The sequence below is a fragment of the Prinia subflava genome, chromosome 3 (assembly GCF_021018805.1).
Source record: "Prinia subflava isolate CZ2003 ecotype Zambia chromosome 3, Cam_Psub_1.2, whole genome shotgun sequence".
Lineage (NCBI taxonomy): Eukaryota > Metazoa > Chordata > Aves > Passeriformes > Cisticolidae > Prinia > Prinia subflava.
The window spans coordinates 55,303,862-55,331,418 of record NC_086249.1 but is presented as its reverse complement, the minus strand read 5'-3'; the positions used below and the strand labels follow the sequence as shown (position 1 = coordinate 55,331,418).

Genomic DNA, 27,557 nt, shown 5'->3' with positions numbered 1-27,557 from the left:
CCACAGCAGAAGATGGAGGACAAGGACAAGAAGGAAGAAGGACAGGGCCACCCCTAATTCCTCCATCTTGCCTTCCTCCTTTGCACCTGGTGACAAACTAACTACTATTTACATCAAACTCTTGGGGTCTGTAGATCTTTGTGCAAAGCTGGTAATTTTTCCCATGGGCTCAGATCAAAGACAGTGTCACTCTGGGCCCTGTGCCAGAGTCCCAGACCCCCCTGCCAGGGTCCCAAACCCACCTGTTGGGGTCCTGGACCCCTCTGCCAGGGTCTTGGGCCATTGAGGGCAGCCAGAGGGATGCCCTGGACTCTGACAAATTAAAAGCATAAGATGATAACCAAGATCTCTAATGTCTTTCCCTTGAGTGGTAGTACACCATCATTCTTTTTGTCTAACACATTTTTGAAACCAAATAAGACTTTAAAATGTCTTAAGTTTATACTTGCAAGTTTCACAAATACTGACAATGGAAGAGTAATGAGACTTGGGAAACATGAGACAATTTTACATGCTAAAAGAGTAAATATATTGGATGCCATAGATCATTCTGGTTTTGATTACTCTGTCTTGCATTTCTCTTCCATCATGTCCTTTATCCTGACTTATTCTGTTTTATCCTTATTTATTCTTAGCTTCTGTCTTTATTTCCTGAAGTTCATGTGGGATTGTTTCTTTCTCTAGTCCTTTTCTCTGCATCAGATATCTTAGCAGACTCCTGAATTTCCTAGCTACAATTATGCTGATAAACTAAATAACACTGGGGAAGGTTTGCAGACACTGGAACACAATTGTCTCTATTGATTCTGGCAGTTTTAGCCAAATCCAAATAGCAATCTCTCTAAAAAATGGTGTGTTTAGCTTGGATACACAGCTCTTTAATGTGGCCAACCTTGCACAGAGGGTATGAATATTCAAAGGCGCTATGGAAAATTCAGTGGTAACTCACATGATTCGTGAATTCCTAGAAAATAGTCCCAAACTTATTCAGTTTATTGAAACCAAATAAAATCTAGGCTTCTCAGTTAATCATTCTGTTTTCCCTTGATGTTGCCAGAGCAAAAACCTTATTTTTTTTCTCATTTTGTTTCCATCATCTCACATGTTTTATCTAGTTTCTTGCATAGTTTATCTACTTACTTGCACTCTGACTCCTTATGTACCACCAGTCTAGCTCATGTCCCCTTTCCCTTTGGGTCAGTTCACTTTCCTTGTGCTGCATGGATGTGGACAAGTGGAAATTTAAGAAAAAAGCCCCTTTTGGATACCCAGAAGCACAGAAACCAACAGAAATTCCCTTTCAGACTTCAGATCTCTAATCTGGAGCATACATCTGTCTAGACTTAGACAGAATATCTGGAGAATCTGGCTGCCAAATTCCAATTACTGACTGCATGGTGTGTGAAAAAGTTTTCAGCAACTCATGTCTGACCAGTTTAGCTCTTTATTGTTTTATCTCAGGAACAGAAAACAATTTTGACAAACGGGCAGTTATTTACTCCTATTTTCTTTTTCCTTTAAGAAGGTCACTACCTTCTTAACTTAAGGAGCTTGAAAAAAATCACATATAGTTGCTGCTGTTACAGAGAAGGTTTTACTTGGGGACACTGAACATATCAGAAAAAATACAGCTGAACATGGACTTGTTTCCAAAAATGTAGAAGTTAAGAGTATTACAGTGCAAATATGTTTAGATGTGATTTAAAAGATGGAACCATTTCCACATCTTATTATGTGTAATTCAGTCAGATTTATTTTTTTTTATATAATCTAGTGAAATTATTTCATTTTTACTGTGAATTGTACATATTAAGTAGGAGTTTAAGAAGGATTAAATATATGAAAAGTATTATTCTAGATGAAGATACTGTAAACTGATACCAGACCGCTCACCAATATAATCTGTTTGCAAAATATCAGAATTAAAGTTCAGCAAATGGGAGATTTTGTACACCATGCACATAAGGAAAAATAATCCTAAGGGTGCATCAGGCCCAGCATCGTCAGCCAGGCATGGGAAGGGATTGTCCCGCTTTGCTCTGCACTGGGGCAGCTTCACCTCGAGTTTTGTGTGTGGTTTTGGGCACCACACTATTAAGAAAGACATTAAATTATTAGAGAGTGTCCAAAGGAGGGCCATGAGATTTGTGAAGGGGCTTGAGGAGCAACTGAGGTCACTTGGTCTGTTCAGCCTGGGGGAGACTGAGGAGAGATGTCACTGCAGTCACAACTTCCTCATGAGTGGAAAACGAGGAGCAGGCACTGATCTCTTCTCTGAGGTGACCAGTGACAGGACCCGAGGGAACGGCCTGCAGCTGTCTCAGCGGGAGTTTAGGCTGGATATTAGAAAAAAGTTCTTCACTCAGAGGAGACTGGGCACTGGAAGAGGCTCCCAGGGAAATGGTCACTGCATCAAGACTGACAGTGTTCAAGAAGCATTTGGACAGTGCACTCAGGCACACAGTGTTACTCTTGGGGAGAGTCTTGTGCAGGGCCTAGAGCTGAGCTCAATGATCCCTTCCAACTCAGCTTATTCTGTGATTCTGTACTCAAATAGATTTCTAAATAATTGGCGAGGTAGAATTACCTAGTGACCAGCAGAGCATCAAGTCTTGTACTTGATTAGAGCAGCTCCTAAGTGAAGGCACCTGCCAATCTGAGAGTAGTAACAGGAAAGCAGAAAATTAGACAACTAAAAGTACTGATTTAAAGATAATAAAGGGTGTTGAAGTTTCTGTGAAGATTCAGCATGAATAGTTAGGTAATTTTAAAATTATGTGATCGATGTACCTATAAAACAGAATTTGATAAAAGCTGAAAAAATTGGCACCTATTGAAATACGTACTATAAAATCTGTGTTAGGTCAGTCTTGGGGTTGTTTTGGAAGTCTTTGGGGATTTTTTTATATGTATTTACTTATTTTTTTGTAAATAAATTAATAAGGTAGTGACTACATATTTTTTATCTGAAATAAGCAGGAAGTTTTCTAATGACATAGACTACATTATAATGTAATTGCAATTTGTATAATTATGTAGATGATGTAAATTTATTAGAAAAGCACCTCATGAAAATTCTATGCTTCTTGTTTTATACCTAGGCTCACAAGGATAAATTAAAAGAGCTTTACCACTAGTTTTTGTGAAGGATATATTTGGCCAGTAAAAAAATACACACCTTCATTAATCTATTAATTTTGCTACATTTTATTGGTTTAGACATATTTAGACAAAGTATGTTTTGTCTGTGATATAGCAGAACTGTAACTTAATAGGAAACAAAACTTCCTCTTTTGCATATCTCCTCCTTGTGAGCCAGCTGAGGAAATCTGAAGCCAACACATAGGTGCAACAGCTATGCAGAATGTAGGTTTCATTTTTCAAGCAGCAAGATGATTGATAGCAAAAAAATTCTATGATTGCGATCACAGTACCCTGGGATAGATGGATATGTAATCTTTGATCTTTTAAGAATTCAACTTAAGCAGTTATACAGAAGAGTGTTTCTTCACCTCATTTTCTTAGGTAATGCTTCTAGCTTGATCTTAAAACTTGAGTTTTCATTATTTTCAATTGTGCCTCAATATTTCAGAGAAGACTGAAACTATAGATTGATACTGTGTTGTTTTTCTGCTGTTGGTGACTGTGGGAGCCCTCCTTTGAAGATACAAAAGAGCTGTGAAGTTGCTATAGATTTCCTATATTGGGAGATCTAATTAGCATTGGGATATCTAATTAGCATGCATTCCCGACAGTGATCAGAAGAGTAGGTTGGTGCTTTCATACCGTTAATGAAACTGAAAAAGCAAAACCCATTTAAGCAATAGAAAACTAAAAATCCTTGCTTTATTTATACATATCTGAAAAAAACAGAGAATGGATCATACATGGAAGAGGTTCAAGCCCTGCTGTGTTGCTTTTAATTAGATTTTATTTGGGAGATTCTTTAATTAAAGTTCTGTCAAATGCCTTTGTCAGTGTTATAGCTATTAACACAGGGCAGACAGCAGGGATATAGCAAGTAGAAACATGATTTTAAGAACAATGACCCTTAGATTCTTGCAGCACAGAAACTATATTAATTAAATATCCCAAGGATGTTTCTTTCTTGGTTTTAGTTTGGGGTTATTTTATTTTTTTAATTTTTGAAAGTCAGTTGTCTATGTGAACAAACATTGAGGACAACTCTTAGCATACTTTTGGCTTGTGCCAGTTAATAGTGTCAGGGGTTATCACAGCCACTGTATTATGCAACAACATGCTGCTTGAATGTGACTGCCATTGTTTGGACGATGACAGTATTTGGAGTAAAATGGAGGCAATTTTATTCCCATTAGTCTCAGTTCTAGAGGGAAGTCCCAGACAAGCTTAATTCAATGGATACAACGTAAGGGATTTTTTTAAAAGCTCATGCTCAGACCAATAATGCCTGGATTTTAGCTACTGGTGGCATTTTTACAGTGTTTCAGGCTACTCCTCTCTAGTGTATATATTGATGACATTGAGAAGTGGAGCTACCCTGATATTGTAAAGGTCCTTGCCTCTACCTCTGTGACATGTTGAGTTTGTTCAAGAGTTATTTGTTCTGTAATATCGTGTTAGAGATCCCTGTGAAAGTGGACCATGTCCAAGTAGCACTTTTTGAAGGAGACTAAAAGTCCCTTTTTGAAGGGACTGCTGCTGTCCCACTAAATTTTTTTTGCCATGTATTTGGTGGCTGACTTTGCACTTGCAGAGAATAGGCCCTTAAATTTCCAGTCATTTCAGATGGGAGATCATTTGTTCTAGGAACTCTGGGATGAGCGATAGAAGGAAAAAATAAGGTAAATTAATTTATCTGAAAGACTTTGTCACCTGTTGTGTAATGGAGAGTACAGGAAAATGGTCATATGTCATACTAGGTCCTCACAGACCTTGAATAAACTTAAATTCTGGAAATGTAGGATCCCCTGTGAAATTCTCTTCTAGAAGCATATCATACTTTTCATACTTTTCAGGAGCCAATAAAGAGAGTGTTGCAAAGAGAGTTATCCAAAGAAGATTTCTTTATCAGGGTTGCTCTAGTTTAGGAAGTAGGAAGTTGTAGTGATGGCATGATCTGTAGAGTCATAATTCAGATTATTTGTACATGGATGTTCCACACTGACTACACTTCAAAGTTCATATGTATCTTTGTTCCAGTTAAATTTTAGATTGAAATTTTCATATATAGTGTTCATCATAAGATTCTCATTTATGCACCTGGATTAAATTCTCAGCTATACTGCCCATGTGTACAATGCAAGAATCTTTCAAAGTTCCTCAACAAAACTGTAGGACTAGATTGTTGTCTTCTGTCCTCTGTGAATATCAGCCTGTTTGAAAAAAAATACCTTCCTTCACCAAATATTTTTTCTAGTCTTAAAACAAACTGTGGACTTTCAAATAATTCAGGTCTGTAGGAAAGAACTTCAGAGACCTATTTATCTCAAAGAACTGCAGAGGCTGAGTGCCTCCTTAATTTTTCTTTTTTCCCGTTTTTTTTTTTTTTTTTTTTTTTTTTTTTTTTTTTTTTTTTTTTTTGAGCCAGCCCTACTCTAAGGATCTTGTTTACATTTGGAGCAGTGTCACTGAAACATAAACTCCGTGCTCATTCCTAGAGCTCTACACTCCAGTGAATTGTTATTCCTCCTTTTACCGTGGATACTTGATTAAGGGACAGAAGTGGTAATTATGTATTAGGAACCAGCTGCTGTCTCATTCTTTTGGTAAAGTATATGAGAATTGCTTAGAAAAGAGCTCTGAACTGGATATCCATAAATTTTGAGTATTCAGAATGATCTAGAACATTATGGAGAGATGGATAGTGACTGTGTTTTCTTGTACTGTGATACAATCTGCTGTTATGGAGAAGTCAATAAAAATAAATTCAGGCAGACACAGGAAAGCAATAAGTATGGAGGGGAGGAACAGATAACTGGGTGCACTGCAGGGTGCATTTTTAAAGCTGTTCCTTGCAAGGCTCCAAGTTCTTCATCTCCAAAGAGAGATTAAAACAAGTACTGAACATTAATACAGGACATGGCTGGAAAGTGAGTGTTCCTTTGAATGGAGTATTATCCCTTTATTTTGCCGTCTGGCACATGCCAGCCTGTTACTTACATGCCATCAGTGAAATGATCAGACAGACTGCTGTAGGATGGTCTGCCTCTTTAATATGTTTCTTCCTGGAAGGCCTACATTGGAGATGTGTACGCATATCCACTCTCTTGAGCTCAGCTGCCTAGCTGGGTATCTCCAGTTCCAAAACAAGAGCAAAAGAATCATGAAAATTGCAATGGTAGTTTGTGAGACAGGTCCTCACCTTTCAGGTGTTTGCTCCTGTTCCTGCATTGTGAAACACCTTCACAGCCTTTCTGCTCTGTGCCTACCTGACAGCAGTTGTGCTGAAGTGTACTCTCAGAACAGGATGTGAGTGGACTACTCACTTTTCTCAGCAGTGCAATCCAGCCCAAAGCAAGGTAGATTTCATTAGGCTGTAAGGTGGACTCATAAGCAAAAACCTTTTCTTGGCAATTGATGCCTCCATTTCTTAACTTTTTGTTCTTTAAACATGGATTTGAACTGCTCTGTGCAACTGTAGCAGAAGCTGCCAAATCATTGCCTGAGTCGTTAAGAAGCTTATTCTGGCAGAGGTGAGTGCTCCTGCTTCTGAGCTGGCTTCAGATGTGGAGAATAAAATACTACTCCTTCAAACTTGAAAGCTGAACTCCTTTGTCCTTGAGACATTTTTTTCCTTTTTTAAATTTTTTTTCCCACCAGAGGCCAGAGCTTGACTGTGTTCAGTGTAATAGAAAGGTTGTATTTCTCCCAGATATACTCAGTATGTGGTACAAGTCCTGTGAAGTGAAACACTCCTCCATTCTCAAGTTAAAGTTTACTTTTGTTTACAAATGTAAATTCCTGGAGTGCCTTTTGATGTGTGCAGAATGATGAGTAGAACATACAGCCTAGAAGCAAACATAAGTGCTGAAGTCCATTCACTAAAAAACAGTTAATGAAAACTAAGGCCTTATAGATGAAATGAGCTTTCTGTTCATTTATAATTCTTGTCATCTCCCAGCCTATTTTGTGAATGAGTGCAAGACTTGCGCTGTTTGAAATTTAATTAGTAAGTGTTGTTTTATATTTTTCGAGGTAACTTTTATCTGGGTTTTTTTTGTTTGTTTGTTTTAATCTGTGAGTTTTTATTCCTCTATTTATATACATAACTAAGCTTAAAATTTCCAAATGCAATGCTTGTATATTAGCTGAATTATTGGTGACAAAATAACAGTGATCATCTGTTCAAGTACAAAGCAGTAATATTTAGCATATAATCCCAAGAATGGTGTTAAAAATTTAACAATTTTTCTATAACTAATGGAAAAACATATCTTGTATCTCATAGTGCTGACATCTCTTTCTTCACAGTTGATAAAAAAGTTTTATGAAGATGATGTTCGCAGCTAAAACGATTTGCTGCTTTAAGTGCTGTTATGTGTATGTATATCTTATAGGTGACTAAGTTCAAGTATATAAAGAGAGCTAAGGCACTTGAATGGCATAAAGAGAAAATAACATTTTAATGTCTTTCTCTAAAAAGCTGATGTGTATGAGTCAGTGGACAAATTTTCTTTAAAACTTGACATTTCAGTTATACAACAGAGATGTTTTGGTTTGTAGTTTTGAGGAGTTTTTTTCAGAGCAGGAGATGAAAAGGTGGATTATATTGGTTAATAGAGTTTTCTGTTCTTTAGCCAGAAATCTGCAAGAAGTTTTCTGCTCAGGGGGATTTTAATTTGTTAATAGCATTTCCTTATCACTCTGCAATGTTGTAATTTTCCATGCTATTTAAATAAAGGGGAGTGGCAGTACTGGTGAAGGATCATGTGATTAGGCCAGTTTAGTCCACTGACTCAAAGATATATCATTAGGGCGTAAATGATTGTACAGTGTTTGAAAAGAGTGAATCTAGATAGTGTATAAGAATTCTCATTTTACTGTGATGGCAGCTTTTTCCTTTTTTACAAGCTGCATATTTATGTCTCTGGAATCATTTATAAAATTACTTTATAAACAATAATACTTAAATGAAGGGAGCCTACAAGAGAAGTGGTATGGGAATATATACAAGAGCACATAGAGACAGATCAAAGGCTTCAAACTGAAGTACAGTAGGTTTAGATTCGATAATAGGAAAAAATTCTTTACTGTGAGGGTGGTGTGGTACTGCAGCAGGTTTCCCAGAGGAGCTGGAGCTGCCCCACCCTGGAAGTGTTCAAGGCCAGGCTGGATGGAGGAAACCTGGTCTAGTGGGATGTGTCCCTGCCCATGGTAGGAGGGTTGGAAGTAGATGATCTTTACGGTCCCTTCCAACCCAAACTATTCTATGACTCTAAATAGACACAATTAGCCATAGAATATCTTCTTCCTAAAGTACAACTGATGAATGAGGTCTGCAGCAAATAATTAATAGAAAATAAACCACTGTTTGATCAGAAGAAACCTCTGCTAAGTGAATATAGTGTGTCTTCTTTTCTTTTCTGAACACATCTTTGCCTTTATAAGTATGGAAGACAGTACAATGTAGAATTTATCTTTTCAGGCATAGGTCAAACTGGAGACTAAAAGCTGTTCTGGTACACAGAAGATACTTTTTATAGCATTCTTCATTGACTGCTGTTCATGGATAGACATAAAAGGTGATTTTACACACAATGTCACTACCAGGAATTGACTGTAACAGAGGGAATTGATCATCAGAATTGAACCCAAAGAGTTTCATCACCTGAAACTGATGGCTCTAATGATTCTAGTGCTGTGTTTGGGAGCAGATGAACTGAATTCATGTCAACAAATATGAGTATCAGTAGTGTCTCAGTAAGTCAAATGAAGGTGCTCCTTTTGTATCTGAAATCAAGAAATAGCCATTCAGGGAGTGATTAATCTCATTCTGCAGTACATGACTGGAACAGAGCAGGTGAAAACTGCTCTAAGGGCTCCTATTTCTCTTTGTGGACTGTAAAAGGAGATCTTGGGTGATTAGGTCAGGTGGCTACCTCAAAGTACTTAAGATTTGCAATGATTAAGATAAACAATGGCAAAAAGTTTTATTATAGCAGTGTGAGGCATAGCACCTGTTTAATAAGTTTTTCCAATTCTTCAATAGAATTAGATGCTCTTTCAAGAAAGCAATTTCTTATAGTAGTCCATGAATCTACTATGCATAAGATGAATAAATATTATCTTGATACCATTTACTGCCTTTAAAAAAAATTACACCTCCTAAAACAGATTAGCCTATAGAAATAATTCCATTCAGCAGCATCTGAAAACTGCAACACAACTGATCAAGACACATGAAATAGAAAGGTAAAAAAGATAAATACCTGATTACAAGGAATTAGTTTTAGCCTTTGTTTCAAATTCCTTTATGCTTCCCATGATTTCCCTTGTCCACACTTAGAGTGTTCTTAGGGATGTTGAGGAGTCTTGCTATGAATGGGTGTGTAATTACAAAAGAGAAAAAGAACTACTGTGCACAAGATGTAAAATGATATTATGATGTGGTCCAAATTCAGGTTAAAATTCATTGCTTATACACATAGCAAATGATCTGCTAAGTTGTCCCACCACAGGTCCAGTCTGTTGGTTAACAGCCGTGGGAGGCTATTCCTGTGACACACACTGACCTTATTAACATCATTCAGAGATGGGCAAAGGTGCAGTGATCCCCTGTAAACAAAAATAGTTCTAAAGTACAGTCAGCAGTCTAGAAGAGAGAATGAAAGAAAACAACCAAAAACCAAAAAACCCAGCCCAACCAAACAAAAAAACCTCAAAAACAACCAAACAACAACCACCAAAAATTAAAAACAAACAAACAACCCCAAAAACCAAGCCAAACTCACAAACTAACCCCAAGTCAAAACTGTCCCTGAACTTGGAAAAAGGTTTGGCAACAGAACAAGAATATCCGAGAATTCTCATATTATCTCTGCTTCATTTTTGTTAATGAGGTAATAAAATTTATGTAGTCATTATGAGAATGCATGGTAAAGAAAGGCATTTTAATTTCTGCATAAGCAATGCACATAAAATTTTTCACAAATACAGCTATAATTTAAAATAACAATTAGAATACATTAAAGTTCTTTTGATTGTTTTTTCCTCATATTTTTTCATCTTAATTAATGTAATACAGAAGGAGATTTTTAGCTCTGGTTAATTTGTTTTCCTCAGACTAAGGCACTTGTGCAAGCTTCTTATTGCATAAAAATGTGAGGGGGAAGTGAGTTGAAGAAGTAGTAATATTAATGCCCCTTGAATATCCCATTAAATATTTTTAAATAGATGCTTGGATCTTCTAATTGCCAATATGAAACTGTCTGAAGATTTGATATTTTATATGCAGAGCCCCTTAACAGCTTTTTTTTTTTTCAAACTCTGACCATGCTAAACACTTGATATCCCAGAGGAATTTGCATAAAAATGTCATAGCACTCCTCTGAAAAAGACAATACAGCCCTTGTGAATGTGTCTTGTGTTTAAAAAGAAGATAAGTAAGATATGGAAAACATTTAGATGGATTAAAAACCTATCTGTCATTGAAGCTGAAAGAATGAAGAACAGTAAACTTTTTAATTCATACTAAGTGTACTTTTCTAGTTTTTACCATAGATATATTAAGTAGTAAATAAGTATTTCTGAATTTAGTTTAAAATAATATATTAAAATAATATATTCGTATCCCCAGATATCCCAGAAGCCATAGTTTACTTCCTATATGAAAATGTAAAGCAGAAACATGTTCAAATTCTTCTATAAAAATGTGAAGCATCTTCAAAATGTCCATGTTAATTACATAAAGAAATAGATGATTCATAAAGGAGATAATATTTTTTCATTGATTTAAATTTAGTTTAATCCTACTATTTCCCAGCTAATACTGTACCAAGACTAGTGTACCTTAAAGTGAACAGAAAATATCTCAGTTTGAAAACAAACAGATTAGTGTGGTTTCAACTGATTTCTTTGGGTTCTTCTCCTAAGAGTAGCTACCTTTAGTGATAAAAAGGCCAAACCATGAGACTCACAAAGTTAGGATTTTGAAAGTGATTCTTTCTATAATTACATCACTTTGCAAATGCTACCTGGATCAGTTTTGTAGGGCCAGAGACTTTTTTGAGCTCATTGTTGAAAAATAAATAGCATGTAAGAAAAGGAGACTTAGAATTCCTTTTTTATTGTTTTTGTTGTTTTGTTTTGTTTCCATTTCTCAGTTCATCTAATTTTCAAAGGTTTTTTGCATATCTTTAGGTTTTTTTACTACTCATACAAGGATGGTCAAGGATGAAAATATCTTTTGAATGTTTACACTTTACACAGTGGAACTGTCTTTCAGAGAATAGATTGTTTGTTGAACCAGCCATTACCTGCAGGCCTGCAGCAAATTGTGGGAGTGTCATTGATTAATAAATGGGTCAGCCAAGAATCTGCTGCTGAGTGTGGCTTCTGACCACATTCCATAAAGATGTGGTATACAGAAATTGTGAGAAAAGGTTAGATACCAAAAGAGAAACTCATGTGACGTTAATAGAAGAATAAAAAGATGGAGAGGAAAGGGACTGAAATTAGGCTGTGCGCTTGATCTGATGCTCTGACCTTTGCAAAAGGGTGTATTATAACTAAATCTAGTAAAGTACAACTTCACAGTTTCTATCTTAGATTAAAAGCTCCAGATACAGTGAAAGGAGAAAAGATCAGATGTGCAGGGTTAATGTTACTGTATTTTCAGTTTGGTATTGCAATATAAAGCGTTTTTTCTTTTCAATGGCATGCTCTTGTGAAATTCAGGACTTTAGATCTCCTTAGTGCCTAGCAATAGAATTATTAAGGGTTTTAGACTTTTTTTTTAATGTGACAACAAGTACAAAGTTTGTGTGGGGAATGAATGAGTTTATCTAGGTGTTGAGCTATGCTTCTAAGAAAAAGATCAATATACGCTTCATCCACTTATAGTTGGAAATGATTTTTCCAAGCCCAGCGCAATAAGATCAGAAGGATTTTTTGACAATTTGTATTAAATTCACACATTGTACTTTCCTTTTTTTTTCCAGTTCTCTAAAACATCCTTGTAATACTGAGTTTGTAGTTTTTAAAGTAATTAATGAAAGAGATTAGTAAGATTCTAATGTAAAAATAAAATTTAATATTATGGTTGGGGGAAGCATTATAAAAAGAATGACATTTTCCAAACTAGAATAAATTATTTTTAAAGTTTTTTTTTTCTATTTTACCTTTTTTTAATTAATAAGTGTGTCAGTCTGCAAGGTAAAGATAATGACTTGTGAAATTACAGAATTAAGTGCAATATAGGTATTAATTAATGGTTCTTTTCCCTAATATAAATTGGTTTAGAGGAACTATGTGTTATGAAAAGCCTGCCATATGTTACTCAGATAACATTAATCCCAAAGTCACATTACAAATAAGCAACACAATGTTTGGAGACTGTTAAGCTTTGTTTTGAAGATGTATTTATGGGTTTATTCATACTATAGTAGGCAGTTATTTCATTCTTTTCAAGGAAGTAAATGGCTGTGAGGTTTGCTCTGTGCCAATGAAGATAACACACATTTTTTTCACAAATTTCAATAAAAAAATAAATGAAACCCAACAAAAAACCCATCCACAGCCTGGTTGATATCAAGATATTTCAAGTCTTCTCTTCCATTTCACAGAGTCTCTTTTTGTATGCCTGTTATATAGTTGAATTAATAGTAATTTAAAAAGAAATATTTCTATAATACTGTAATTTCCAGGTCACTAGGGTGTTCAGTCAGGGAGATTAATCCTTCTTTTCTTCACTTTTTCTGTAGAGTTATTTATATAGAGCTATGATTATTTATAAAACCATCTTTCAATACTGTATGTTTTGCAAATACGAAGTAAATAAGTTTGGATTTGTTATCAATACTTTTTTTTTTAGGCTGCCTGGAATTAAAAGAAGACACCATTGAAAACCTCCTAGCAGCTGCCTGCCTCCTCCAGCTCCCCCAGGTCGTAGAGGTTTGCTGCCATTTTCTGATGAAGCTTTTGCACCCATCCAACTGTCTGGGAATACGAGCATTTGCCGATGCACAAGGGTGCACAGAGCTTATGAAGGTGGCTCACAACTACACCATGGTAAGGCAGTTTTGGAATATCTAAATTATAATCTTGTGAATCCTGTATATCCTCTACCAGTAAAAACACCTTGTTAGTTTTTGGATTGAAATTATTCTGTATCACATTCTGTATTTCTATGGAACTTTATATCATAAGTGGTCCTTTTGAAACCATCCAAGTGGTGATTCCTACAAATCTCAGTGAAGTTATGACAATTGGCCTTCCATGATGGATGCACTGTTTGCTGGGTCAGAACTGTATATAACCTATTTAGAGACATACTCTCATACAGGTGATAATAGTAAAGTGTATGTAAATCATTATAATATTTTTAATCACTTTAGTTTAGCTTTAGGGAAGCTTTACAGTTGTCATTGTTCTGCATGAGAACACTTTGAAGGGAAGTTTTGTTGGGTAGTGGGTTTGGGTTTTTTTGTCAAGAATTTTAGTCATCCTTTTAGCCATCTGTGAAGTAGAGTAAGAAAGGAAGTTCTAGAAATAAGGAATTTTGTCTGATCATATTTAATATTTTTCTAGTTTCATCTGAAAGAACAGGTATGGAATTATTGTCAAAATTTAACCAGAATCAATGAAGAAAAAAATATGCTATTTATTCAGAAATTAAATCATATTGGTAGACATTTGATTCTTCATAGTTTGATAAAATTAAAAATATCTGGCTCATGAAATTAAACTTACATAAAAAGTAGATTATATATCATCTATGATAAATAATGGTCCCTTTAGGTCCCACTTGAAATTAATATTGAAGTAATAGAGCACAATTCAATTAATCTCATTCTCTTGTTAAGCATTTATGTCCTTATTTTATTTATTCTTTTCTGTAACTAATAACACATTACTATTCACAGGTTTACCTGTGTTTCTTACCACTAGAGTTCAAGTAGTTATACCCATGTTACACCGGAGCATGTTCTATGATTTCTCTGTATTACAGGTCCAAGTTAGTCAGTTAAACCCTCCTCTGTCAGCAGAGAGAAATAAGCTGTGAGAGCAGCATTCATGTGATCTTCTTTCAAATTAAATTGGATTAGGACTGAACAAATGTGTTTTGAAAAATTCCAACGTTTTTTATCAATATATTTCTTAAATTTATATGTTTCTTTTATATTTTCATTATGTTTTGTTACATGAATCTGAAAAAATAAAAGATTTGATTTCAAAAACTTTTAAAACTACTTATGATTCTTTAGAAGAACTTATTGAAATATTTTTGGGTGAATAAAATTACTCATTATAGTACATTTGAAGACCTGTGACTAATACATATCTAATATATCAGAAAGTTCACAAAGATCTGTGGCATGTCTCAGATATTGGGTATAATTTATTATTCTTTTAATGCTGAGTTCTGAAATCTCAAGTATGTGTAATGGGAAAATCACCAACAAAAGATGGCAGATCATAAAGGAAGTAAGTAGTAATTAATAAGCAAACTCTGATTTATCTTCAAGGGCAAGCACAAGTCATGCTTTCTCTTTGCAAGAAAAACAGATAATCACCATGAAATGACAGGATTTTTTTCTGACCCAGTGAAAACATAACCCTAAAAGATAAGCTTCATAGTGTGAGATTTTTGTTGGCATTGTGTTACGTTTTTAGGTGTGAGTCAGCTCACATCTATTCGACTTACTGTTCTGTGTTAACGTGTGCGGAAGACCAGTTGCGAGTGGTGAAGAAGTGCCTTATTGCCTATCTTCAGTTGAGCACTTTCAGTCAAAGAGAACCTGCATAAAAGAAAAATGATTTGTTCTTCTACATGGATGCTTACATGTAAAAACTTACACAGTTCAAGGAAGATAACCCTGAGGAGTGGGATAGAGGAACACCAGAGACTTGGAAACATGAAGAAAGGGGAGGAAAGTGATGAGCACCGGCAAAGAGCAGATGCGTAGTCTTTGAGGTGACAGAAAGCATTATGTTTTTCCTTCAGACTCCAGGACAGTAGTTTGGACTGTGAGGAGGGCAAACATTAACAAACTCCTCCAGTCTTGTGCAAAAGATTTGAGGGAAAGCACTGGCTAAAAAAGGATGGAAAATTCACTGTTTCCTTAAAAAATAGTCCTCTTGTGTTCCAGCGAACTTAAAGGTCCTTTCTTTAAAGCTTTTCAGGGTGCTTTTTTCAAGAGTTCAAAGTGGTGTATCTCAGATTCTAGCTCTGTGAATCATCCTCCACAGTGTTACTGCAAAAGCTTGTCGTGAATAGGAAGTAATAGTACCCCCTTGGAACTCTGGAATCTTGTGCAGTATTTTGTTTGAGATAAAAAACCTCCAAGAAACAATAGTTCTATACTGGTATAGGAATGAGGAACAAGACAATTTTTTTCTAATAATCTTTCAAAAATGGATTTGTGGGTGGCTTATATGATAGGTTGTGTAATAATTCTGAGATACAACTCAAATCTCATCTTTGAATAACTTTGCTTCTTAGCTAATTACATAGTTGAAATTAAATATTCATTGATTCATTTGAAAAAAACAAGTAATAAAACAATAGCTCTCTGCTTGCATTATACCTGGCAAATGTTATACAACTTTTCTCCACCAATTACTTTTAAGTAGAAAGTAATTCACAGTTATCTTCACAATAGCATTTTAATGAAAATCAATATATTTTCATGAAATATTCTGCTTCATTGAGTCTCCATAAATGTTTTAATCTTCATTTTTCAAAGAAATCTGCTTGCCTAATCTCAGACTTGATATAAGTTCTAAATTACACTATTGTTATCACTTTGTGCTTTCACATAGCATGATATGAGGGCAAGACATTTGAGCTTGTAAATTTCTTTATACTGAAGAGGAAAAAGCTCCTAAAGAGCAGACCAGATAATTTAAGAATCAGGTTTACAGGGGATACATAATTTCAAACGTGTTCTGTCACACTGAATAACTTCTATTTCCCTAACCATGAAATCTGTGGAAACAAAGAATACAAATTTTTATTTGCATAGTACTCGCAGGTATACCCCATCTAATGTAAATAAAGTTTGTTAACCATAAAGTTATATGTACATTTCCATGAGCAGAGGTGTAATATCCCTGGTGTTTACTGGGATATTTAGTCTTCAGTGTCAAGTATCAAATTATTGTTTTGAAATGCAAGATCTAAATGAGGAAGAGCAAATGTGTTCCTAGAAAGCGAGGAAATGAAGATAGGAAAAGCAGTGAAGGAAAACCAAATACCATTTGAAAAATCTTATAAGATACATTTGCCATATAACAAAATATGAGATTGGTGGAAGAAAAGAGGAAGGTAGATTTCATAAAAATTTGGTGACCAATGAACATTGGAGATTTCTATGTTTGCATTTCCTGTACTTATTAGAAATGGAACTTGGAGGGTAACATTTCAAATGAAAGCTTTACAAGGAAGAAGTTAATATGAGAAAAAAAGAAAATTGTCATTGGTTTTATTTTTAGGCACATCAGATTTAATGTAGTTTGTTTTATTTCTGAAATATGAAGATGCCCTGCCAGTGTTTTATGGTGCGATTTTTTTTTTTTTTTAATTATTTTCAATGAATCTGCTAGTTTGAATGGCAGCACAAATATCTATGTCTCTTGATTTAAGACTTTTGTACTTAATTGCAATCTGGGTTGTTACAAGCTTGTCAATTTCTGAAAGCTTTCAATCTGCAGAACCATATGTCTGATAAGTTTAAATTCCTAGTTTATTGCCAGAGTTAAGTTAGATGATAGTTGAGTGAAATGCATGTGTGATGTCTCTTTAAAAAAAAACATAAAAGCAGCAAAATGGAACATATTAATAAGCTGAAGCAAATTATTTCTTCTAGCAAGCATCTTTAGTGACAGTCTCTTCTAGCTATAGGGGGCTTCATACATAGAGAACCTAACCTCTAAAGTCCACAATTTATTAGCTTGTCATTCTTGTCAGAAATTTAAGTCATACTGTATGGACTTATCTGTATCTTTAGAAAACAGAGTAAAGTGTAATTTGAAATTGTGATGGCCACCCAGTTGGGATGCAATTGTTTTTAGTGTAGAAGATGTTTTCAAATATGCTCTAATTTGAACCACTGTGTAATTATTGGTGAAGGTTTGTAATAGACCATACTAGATTAATGGACTCTGTGGCTTTAGTGTACCATTAGCCTTTCTTACAACAACTACTTTGCTACACTGGTAAATATTGAAAGAGGAAAAGGAAGTAATATTTTTCCTTAAAAATATAATTGCAGTTTGGTTTTAAAACCTGGAAAATTATTAAAAGAAAATACTCATACTTGGTATGAGTATGGTTTCGAATACAAACGTAATTTGCTTTTTCTCTCTCAGTAAAGGCCATGGTTATGTTTGTGTTACAATGTATAAATAATGTTTAGAAATTGAGAGTGTTACCTTCCAAGATATAGTACCAGGTTTTCATCTCATTATCGTGCCATTTGACTTAAACCTGATTGCTTCAAACAGAAAATTGAAATACCTCATAGATACAGCTATTTAATCTGTCAGTGCTTCCCCTCTCAGGAAACTTCACTTAAACCTCAGTTACCATTTTGCATCTTGAAACTGCAGTTTGAGAGTTGAAATGATACATCTTGTTCCCTATTTTTATTTCACCATATTTCAAAATGAATTGCTAAACATAAACTCGTAAAATCTTCAAATTACTTTGATGCACTGAGCAGAAGAATGGCCATAAGTAAAAATTCCTTGACCAGAAGAACATAAAGGAATAAAGTGATTGATGTGCCTGTAACCCAGTCATAATGTTAGCAATATACAGGACCGTAACATATGTTACAGTTCCAAGCCTGGGAGATGCAGAATGTTTGCATGAATGAAGTGGTAAGAGGTGTTTAGCTTCTCAGAGACGCAGTTCTGTGCTTTGCACTGCAAGGTTCATTAGTCCCAGCACAACAAAACATTATTCAAACTTAATTATGAGCACATAAGATGTGCTTCCTTTAATATAAATCTCAGTGACATGTACTGACTCTATATGGACTCTTTAATTTACTGAGAATTCTGATAGTACTGCAGATGGAAAAACTATTTCATTTAGTTGAAGTGTATGCCTTATGCAAAATTTTTAACGATCTTTTATGGCGAAGAGCTTCAGTGATAATTTTATTACTTATGTTTATTATCTAGGTTACCAAATTTCAGTTAAAACCTGTTGGGCTGGAGTGGGGGAGGAGTGACATGTAAAACCTTTCCTTTCCATTTACAACAGTTTATCCTGAAGCATATTGAAATATTGTAACACTACTCCATATTCACATTAAGAAAAATATTTTTGATATATTCATAGATGGTCATAAAAGTCATTAATAAATTGTAGTTGTACATTCAGACATCAGAGGTTTCTTCCAATGTTAGTATAGCTTTAACTAAAGTCAGATAACAAGTGAGGCAAGAAAACTCTCTAGTATTGTAATTTAACAGTTTTTTAGTGTCTGGTAAAGAGTAGTATTCCTCAATTTAGTGTTCTCACTAAAGCACTCCAAACCATGCACTGCTGACTCCCTCCCCCTTTTGTCTCCCCCTGCAGCGGGACTGGAGAGGAGAACTGGAGGCACAAAAGGTGAAGATCGTAGGTTGAGATAAGAACAATTTATGGGAAACAGCAATGAGATAAGAAAAGGAACAGTAGCAGCAAATGACAAAGTGCCCAAGAAGGAGGCAAATGATTCACATGCTCCCCATGGGGCAACCCCACACAACAACACTCAACTTCTTCATCTACCACACTAACCTGACTTGGAAGGAAGCTTTTCCCAAGTCCCTGGAAAATGATATGAGGTGGTATAGAATAACCTCCAGGTCCTAGCTACCCATCCTCTTGGCTACTGCAACAATTAACCCTGGCCTGGCTGAACCCTGTCCCAGCTGATTAACATCATAGATGTACAGGGTCATAGGGTTGCTGTCTACTATTTAAGATAGCTGACCGCATGCTGCTCAAAAGATACTGATCAGATAAAAGCTTTTTTAACTTCCAAATGTACTTTGTTTTGACCACTTTGACCTCTTTAACACCACATTGGTGACACATGGATAAACAGACAATGAAATGGATGGAAAGCCGACTGGACAGAGAGGCCCAGAGACATATGATGTGTAGTAAAAAGTCCAGCTGCTGACCAGTAAACAGTGATATTCCTCAGGGATAATTTTGGGGTCCAACACTGTCTAACAACTTCAGTAATTACTAGCTGATAGGATGGAGTTCTCTCTCAGCAAGTTTGCAGATGTCATCAAACTGGCAGGAGGAGGTGATTGATATGTTTGAGAACAAGGCTGCTATTTAGAGGGCACGCTGAAGCAATGGGCTGAAGGCACAGAATCACAGAATCATTAAGGTTGGAAATGACCTCCAAGATAAAGTCCCACCTTCAAATAAATACCTCCATGTCCACTAAACCATGTTACAAAGTGCCATTTCTACTTATTTTTTTGAATACCTTTAGGGATAGTGACTTAACCTGTTCATTGGAGTGCCAATGCTTCAGCATTCTTTCAGTGAAGAAATTTTTCCTGATATCCAACCTGAACCACCCTTTGTGTAACTTGAGGCAGTTCCCCTCCCCTTGTCCTGCCTCTGGTTGCCTGGGTGTAGACACCAAACCCCACTTGACACAAGGTCCATTCAAGTAGTTGCAGAGAGCAATAAGGTCTCTCTTGGATCTTCCTTTCACCGGGTTAATCCAGCACAGTAACCCCAGTCACCCCAATAGGATTTATGTTCCAGACTTTTCACTAGCTTTTTGGCTTTATGGCCACTCATCCCCAAGTGTGCAGTGTTGCATGGGGTTGCAATGTTGTTATGACCCAAGTGCAGGACCTGCACTTTGCCATGTTGAACCTCACACCACTAGCTTTAGCCCATGGGAAAGGCCCAGCCTTTCCTATCCCGCTGCAGAGCTTTTCTACCCTTCAGCAAATGACACTCCTGCCCAACATTTTGTTTCCTGCAAACTTACTTAGCTTGCACTTGATTTCCTCATCCAGATCACCAGTGAAGGTATTAAAAAGGCCTGATCCCAAAAGTGAGAAACATCACAATGTTCAGGAAAGGGAAATGCAAAGTCCTGCAATCTAGGGACAAATAACCTCATGCACTGCTACAGGCTGGGAAGCAACTGTCTAGGAAACAGCTGTGCAGGAAAGGACACAAAGTTGATCGTAAACCAGGAATGTACCCTTTCTGCAAGAAGGCCATCAACATCCTGGGGTGTATGAGTGAGAGTGAGAAAGTTGAAGGTGATCCTTCCCTATTTGGCACCCATGAGACTGTACAGAAAGTGTTGTGTCTCCTGTATTCCCAGTACAAGAGAGACATGGATATAATGTAGTCCAGAGGAGGTCACCATGCTGATTGGATGCTGGAACAGTGCATGAGGGAAGTCTGAGGAAGCTGGGCCTGATGAACCTGGGGTACTGAGGGAGACCTTACTGCTCTCTGTATCTACACAGGTGATGGGAGGGATGCAGACAAGAAAGTGCCAGACTGCTGTTGTGGGTGCAGATTAACAGGCAACAGACACAAATTAGGATACAGAAAATCCCAGCTGGATATTAGGATTATTTTTTTAGAACATTGGGAGTAGTTAAATGGTAGGAAAAACCAAAGTAACAACCATCAAAATTTTTGGGATCTGTTCTTCGAGGTATTCAAAACACGACTGAAAATGTTGCTAAGTAACCTGACCTAGTTAAGACATGCACTGAGCAGAGACTGTGACTAGATTAGGTCACTTTGAAGCAAAATTATTCTGTAAGGCTATTAAATATATTTCCTTATGTTTTCAGTGGTCTTAGATATGAGCTGTGTATCCAGGGATGACATGAAGCAAAAGTGCATATATGTATTATTTTTTTAAAAATTTTACTTTTCAAGCAATGTGCAACAGATGGGTTTCCTGGAGCTAGCATTTACTTGACTTTTATTAGCAGTAAGCTATTGGTAGCATGGTAGCAACAAGTTAACATTAACACACTGAAATTTTAAAACATTCTTCAATTTTCTGGTTTTTATGCTCACAGTACTAGATTGGAGTAAAAGGTTTAATTACATCTCTGTTTAAAATGCTTTCTAGGTCTACATAGTATGCTAATTTGAAAGAAAACAGGGTCCTTTCACTTGACTAGTTAAATTCTGATTTTTAAAGCCGTTATTCTGATACTCTGTTTAAAGGTTGTTTTTTTATAAGATCTTTCCTCTCTCTAGCCTCCCTTGGACAAGTAAATTAAGTTGAAAATTCTCCAAAAACGCAAGAGTAATTAAAATAAATAATATTACCAGAGGTACAGAAATCAAAATGAAAAACAATTGGGAACTTACAATCAAGTAACAATTATGTCTGACTGGGAAATGTATTTTTTGAGGTTTAGAATTTTCTGGTTTGCCCCTTTAAAGCCCCTTTAAAGCCGTGACACACAAAAGTGAACAATTGCAACAGTGCAAACACAAACAAGAGTCACAAAATTCTTGCCTCTTTAAATTGAATCACAAAATATGATCTTTTATTTCTCTTGATAGGATGACTTTCTTAAAATATTTCAGTGGCTTTTTTTTAATGTAAAGTACTATTGCTATTATTATGAGTCCTACTCCCAATTTCTTTTTTTAAATTTTTTTCTTTTCTTTTTTGAGAAGAAATTGTACTTTATAGGTCACCTTTCACACTTCCAGTATTTTTAAGATTCTTGTTTGAAAGCAATAATCAGCACTTAGCACACTGTGCTGCTTTCATTTTAAGTTCTCCTTAGTACTGTGACAGAGCACGTTACAGTACCACTCCATCAAGGCACAGTTGGAGAAGAGGAAGGTAAGAGCGTTTCAAGAACTAGCATATGGACAGGAAGATAATTAATAGAAAATAGAAAAGACAACTGCTGGTAGTAAAATGCTGTGAAATCTATGAAATCTACAGGAAAATAGTTAAGGAAATAGTCTATAGTGCTTTAATCACAATTTGATGGCTTCTTAATCATCAGAAACTGCAATTTGGTTGCCAAGATGCTATATTCAAAAAGGTTAGTATGGCAGAATTATGTATTATTGCTAGAGAGGGCTGCTCTGAAAAGCAGTGTTCTCAGCTGAATAACATTTTTATATTATACACAAGTCTCGACTGTTCCTTCTCAGGGTTGCTTTTCCCTGATATTCTCCTTGGGGTTGCTGTTCCCCAAGGTATGTAGGGCTTTTGAGCTTTTCTTGCCTGAAAGGTCCAGTGCCAGAGTCAGAGAAGACAAGCTGAGTCCGCCAGTGCATGTTTCCAGGGTTGTTTATTCTTTCATTATCTCTCAGTTCTTTCTCAGCTCTGCAAGGCATCCCCAGCAGAGCAGGACACGCGGCGGACTGGGCAGATCAGAGGGTCTCGAACCCTTTGTACCGTTTCCCTGATCCAACCACTGTCCACAACGTACTTTTTATTTACAGAATCTTACCAATACTTACTACCTATGTTAACATGTCATTTCTACTCTAAACCAATCCTTGTGATACAACTCAGCAGAAAATGGGGGACGAGAACAAGAACAAGGAGGACAGGACCACTCCCCAATTTCTCTATCTTGCCTCTTCAAGCCCATATACTAAAAATCTTAGATTCTACATTCGCACTCTGTAATAAACTAACTACTACTTATTTTGAATTCTTTTGGCTTGTGATTCTTCATACAATGTGGTCATTCTCTCCCATGGACAGGGATCAAAAGCAGTGTCCTCCTGGGCTCTGTGTGAGATCTGTGTACACATCCAAGACCCCCATGTCAGGTCTCCAAACCCTCCTGCCCAGGTCTCAGACCCTTCAGGGTGACCAGAGGGATATCCTGGACTCCAACAGTTCCTATAGCTTTAATTTTTTTTTTCAAGTTTATTCTAGTTCCAGAAAACTGAATATTCAGCAGCAGTGTTAATATCCCATTGAAATAATACCTTCTATGCTTTAAACATATAATTACATACCAAGGGTGCTCTGTTCGGTCTCTTCTTCTTCATATGGTAATTGTCTCTGAGATCAGCAGATCTACATCTCAGTCTCTCAAGTGAAAAATATATGAATTTTTAAATCCTGCTTCATCTGACTGAACTGTAGGTAGCAATAAACTAATGCTTTTAGAGGCAGCTCAGGACAAGCAGACTTAACCTAACAAGCATTGGTGAGTGCCTAAAATCAGCATGAATCTGTTTCAGTATGCAAACTGCAGAACTGCAAACATCAAACTGAAAAAATGCACTCCAAAGACAGTGAATCTTGGAGGATTTTCCTGGCGCTCATGGAAAACCATGAAGATGAGAAATAAGGGAGCTGAATTTTACAGCTTTAAATTCAAACCTTTGAGTCTACTTACCAGTGTAAAATCAAAAACCTGGCATTTTTGTATGTCTGTGGTAAGGTTAAAGGATGTGTCCCAGTACTGGGGTTAAGCCTTCTTTCTTTGTTGTCATGAAAGTATTCAAGGGTGGGTAAATAAACCCCCTACAGAAGTTCTTAGACTGTGTGTGTAGAAAATTAGTTGGTGGCTAAATTCTCTGAAAATGTAGTATGTATTGAGCTTCCGGGTCAGGAATACCAGGAAAGCATGATATAAGCTTCAAGTGCATTTTCTTTCTGCTATTCCCAACACTTTAAGAGGTCCTCTAGGCTAGAAAGAATACTCACAATTGCTTTCTGTGGGCATCTCAGACAACAAAGCATATAGTCTAACTGGAATATGTAGCTGGTGGGAGGTGAAAAAGAGCTAACATTGGACAGGGTGATTGAACTGATACTAGTATGGGGAACTCTGGTAGGAAAAACAGAAGAAGGAAAGATACAGGAATGAGACAAGGTAAAAAAGAGAATCTTGGTCTTTGGACTATGGTTGAAGTAAGCAGAAGAGTACATGACCAATAGAAATTTTAGTCTGTAAAAACTCCATCACCGAGATTCTTTTCCCTATTCATTGCTTCGCTTTCTGAAATAATCAGTAGCTCATATTGTTAAAATGACTTGAAAATATTCAGTCTGATCTTATCTGGGAATAATGTGTTCAGTACAATGCAGGGCAGACATCTCATTTCTCTGTTGACTGAGAAAGAATTTGCAGTTATACAAAAATAAAGACAATGAGATCTCAAGGAATGGTATGTTTTTTGATGCTTCCAGTACTGGGGAAAAAAAGATAACACTTCAGAGTAGAGGTTAGCCCTGGTCTTTCCTGAAGCAGTATAAGAAACTGAGACTTTACAGTGTTCTGTCAATGTACAGGAACCCTGCAATACAATAATGACAGATGTTAGAGAATCCTATTACAAAGATACTGAGAAAAAAACCATCACCTGCAAGTATTTCTTCCTAACTGGAGCCGAGGAACAAAAGAGTGTAGTTCTTACTTAACACCATTGATATTTAAAAAAAAAAAAAATAGAAAATACTTTGATTTTTCATTGCCATTTCATTGGCATGTCACTCCATCCTGAGACTTTTTATATGCTGTTTCATAAAATATTTCATTTTATTCACATTCAGAAAACTTCTTGTGGTGTTGCAAACTTTCAGAAAGTTTTTTCTGTTGTGGAAACATCCAACCTTGTCTTAATAAACTTGGGTGACTGGATATAATGAGCCGTAGCAGACAGTACAATGGCAATACAACTCTTTCTAACAGAGACAGAGTATGATAAGCCTTGGCTGAGGCTGTGGGTCAGCAAGCAAGAGAAGAGGAAAACCTGAAGTTGCCAGAAAGTTACATCATATCATCAAGGACTGATTTTATTTGTGGCCTGTGTGACAGCTCCTCAGTAACAGGAATTGGGACCAGAAGGGCAGGGGAAGGGGCATGTTGTTATGTAGGCATCCAACAAAGAGCTGCAGAAATTACTGCATTCCCCCAGGCTCCACAGTGCCAACTCACACTTAGGGCTAGCGTTGGTAGCTGGAACTGTGTGTGGGCTGTATGTATGGGAGTGTGAAGTTTTTCCTGACACAGCTTACCTGCTGCTCTGGTTCAGTTATTAAATTGAACTTTGCAGCATCACACTGTCTGGTGCTCTTTCTCCCTGTCCCCTCCTCTTTGGCAGCTGTTCATGGTGCATTTTTTTATTGGCACCAAGAAATAACAGGTAATCTCATATTGACTAGAAAACATTCTTACCAGAAATACAGAAATACTTTTTTTTTTTCTTTATAGAAGCATCTAATTTGAAAACTGTTACATTTTTGTAACTCATTTAGCCTTAGAGGTTTTAAAGACATTGTAATACATGATAGCTACAACAGAGCACTCTACATATGCATATAGATATAAAATTCAAAACGATGTACTTTCATCTAAAAATAATAAAAGTGCAATTAAATCTTCATAGAAAAGCTCCTCAACCACATTGGATCTGCTTTTTTCTTACAAGCTGTTCTGAAAAAGAAACAACAGAACTATACAACACCAATAAGGTGTGATTTTTATATAAGCAGCATGTAAAATGCATAGGCTAGGTCTGGAAATATAGCTGTATGTAATGAACTACATAATTCCCTTTTTTGCTTCTCCATGTCTTTAACAATATCATTAATATCTTAACTTTCCCTGTGTCCTTCCTGTCTTCTTCCTCCCTCTGTTCCTTCTTCCACTCTGTCTCTGTTCTACTTCCACCTTCTCTCCTGTCCCTTCCTCTTTCTCTTCCTGCTTTCCTGTCTTCATGTCCTCCCTTCTTGCTGTGACGTTCCTTCTTTCTTTCCTTCCTCCTTCCCTCCTCTTTGATTTCCATGCTTTACTCTCTTTCCATACATACAGGTTTTACCTCTTGGTCACTTAAAGTAGACACACCCTTAATACTTGTCAGTAGTAATTCTGCTTTACACAGAGAATACATACTGGAAACCTTAGACATTAAACTAGAAAGGCAGTAAATATTGAGAAATCCAAAAGTGAAATGGAAATCTAATGTATTTTCCAAATAGAAATGACAATGTATATTAGCTTCACTGTTCAGGTATGCTTTTCATTCATAAGTATATATACAATATATAAATATGTAATTATGTACATATATAACACATAAGCTGTATTATATATAATTACGGCTGTCAGGCTCAGTGTAATGTAATTATAATTATAAAGGCCTTGATGCTGTGTAAACACTGCTCAGTAACAGCAAAACCAACCCTGTGTTATCAGTGTTACTTTCATCATTAATGCATAAGAAGTCCCATACTAACTGCTATGAAGAAATATAGCTCTGTCCCTGACAAAATCAGTACACCAGCTTGTTAGTTTCAGAATGGAAATGAGGGACTGGTTGACCTCATCACTTAAAACCCTCATAAAAATATTTCCCAAATTTTCTGAAAATGTAACCAGTGCTGAAAAGGAATGGAAGCAGTGCTGAAATTATTAATTATTGTTGCAAGTGCTGAAATTTTCTAAGGAATAGGAAACTTCTATCAATTCAGCATTGCCCTACGTAGTGAAGACTTTTTTCAATTAACAATTATAGATGACCCTCACTCCCATGTGAGTTTGGAATCTGGAGATTCTTTTTCATAATCAAGCTGGTCTTATTACTCTATGATCCCATTGTATGTAACCCCACTTTGTGACATCCAGTGTGCTTGCAGCCTAGCAGCAAGGAACAGCTGTTCTATAGAATAAGGTGAATGGCCAAAAATTAAAGGAAAGAAACAAAGGGAGGAAAGAAGGGAAGAAGAAAAAAACCTCTTTGTTTGAGTGATTCCTTTAAATAACTTCTAATCTTTCGTAATTGCATTTCCAAAAGCCTGTCTGAAGATGACTGCTTCTGGATTACTTCAAAAATTAAAACATGCGTCAAAAGAAGATGAATCAGTTGCTTCTTAGAAGGAAATTGCCTTACTTGATTTTGAGATCATTATCACATCTAATACTTTAAAAAGTATTTAGAGTAGCAAAAAAATAATGTAATTTAAATGGACATAATTTCATTATAGTCATTAAAGCTAATGCTTGTTTATACCAGCTGGCAAACACATATACTTCTAGAATCACCCTGTTAAGATTGTTTCAACTTTTTTAAGGGTGTTGCATATTCCTTCATAACTTTCCTTATAATCCTTTCTTTGCCTGTAACCCCTGGAGTTATTTGTTCAAAATGGTGCGTATTAACATCATACCTGATGTTAACCTGTTTAGCCAGGGTGCTTTAGAGGGTTGAGCATATTGGTGTAATCCGAGTCTCCTCCATAAGGAAAACATTGCTGAGAGCAGATGTAGAGAATTGTGTGGATATTTCTCCGGGCTTTTCTGTGGGATGAAAAAGTTGGAAGATCTATCGTTTAATACTGATGTTGCTAAAAAACAGAATTTACAAGAATATTCTGTATGACTGAAGTGCCCATAGTAAAAGACTGACAGTT

The 27,557-nt window shown here is 36.2% G+C and overlaps 1 protein-coding gene across 1 annotated transcript in view; it reads left to right on the top strand.

Moving 5' to 3' along the window:
- The window catches only part of KLHL1 (kelch like family member 1), a 190,880-nt gene that overhangs the window by 67,812 nt on the left and 95,511 nt on the right, over positions 1-27,557 (top strand). Inside the window, exon 4 of the mRNA XM_063392204.1 lies at positions 13,013-13,209. Coding sequence (XP_063248274.1) covers positions 13,013-13,209 — 197 coding nt within the window. The remainder of the gene's footprint in view (positions 1-13,012; positions 13,210-27,557) is intronic.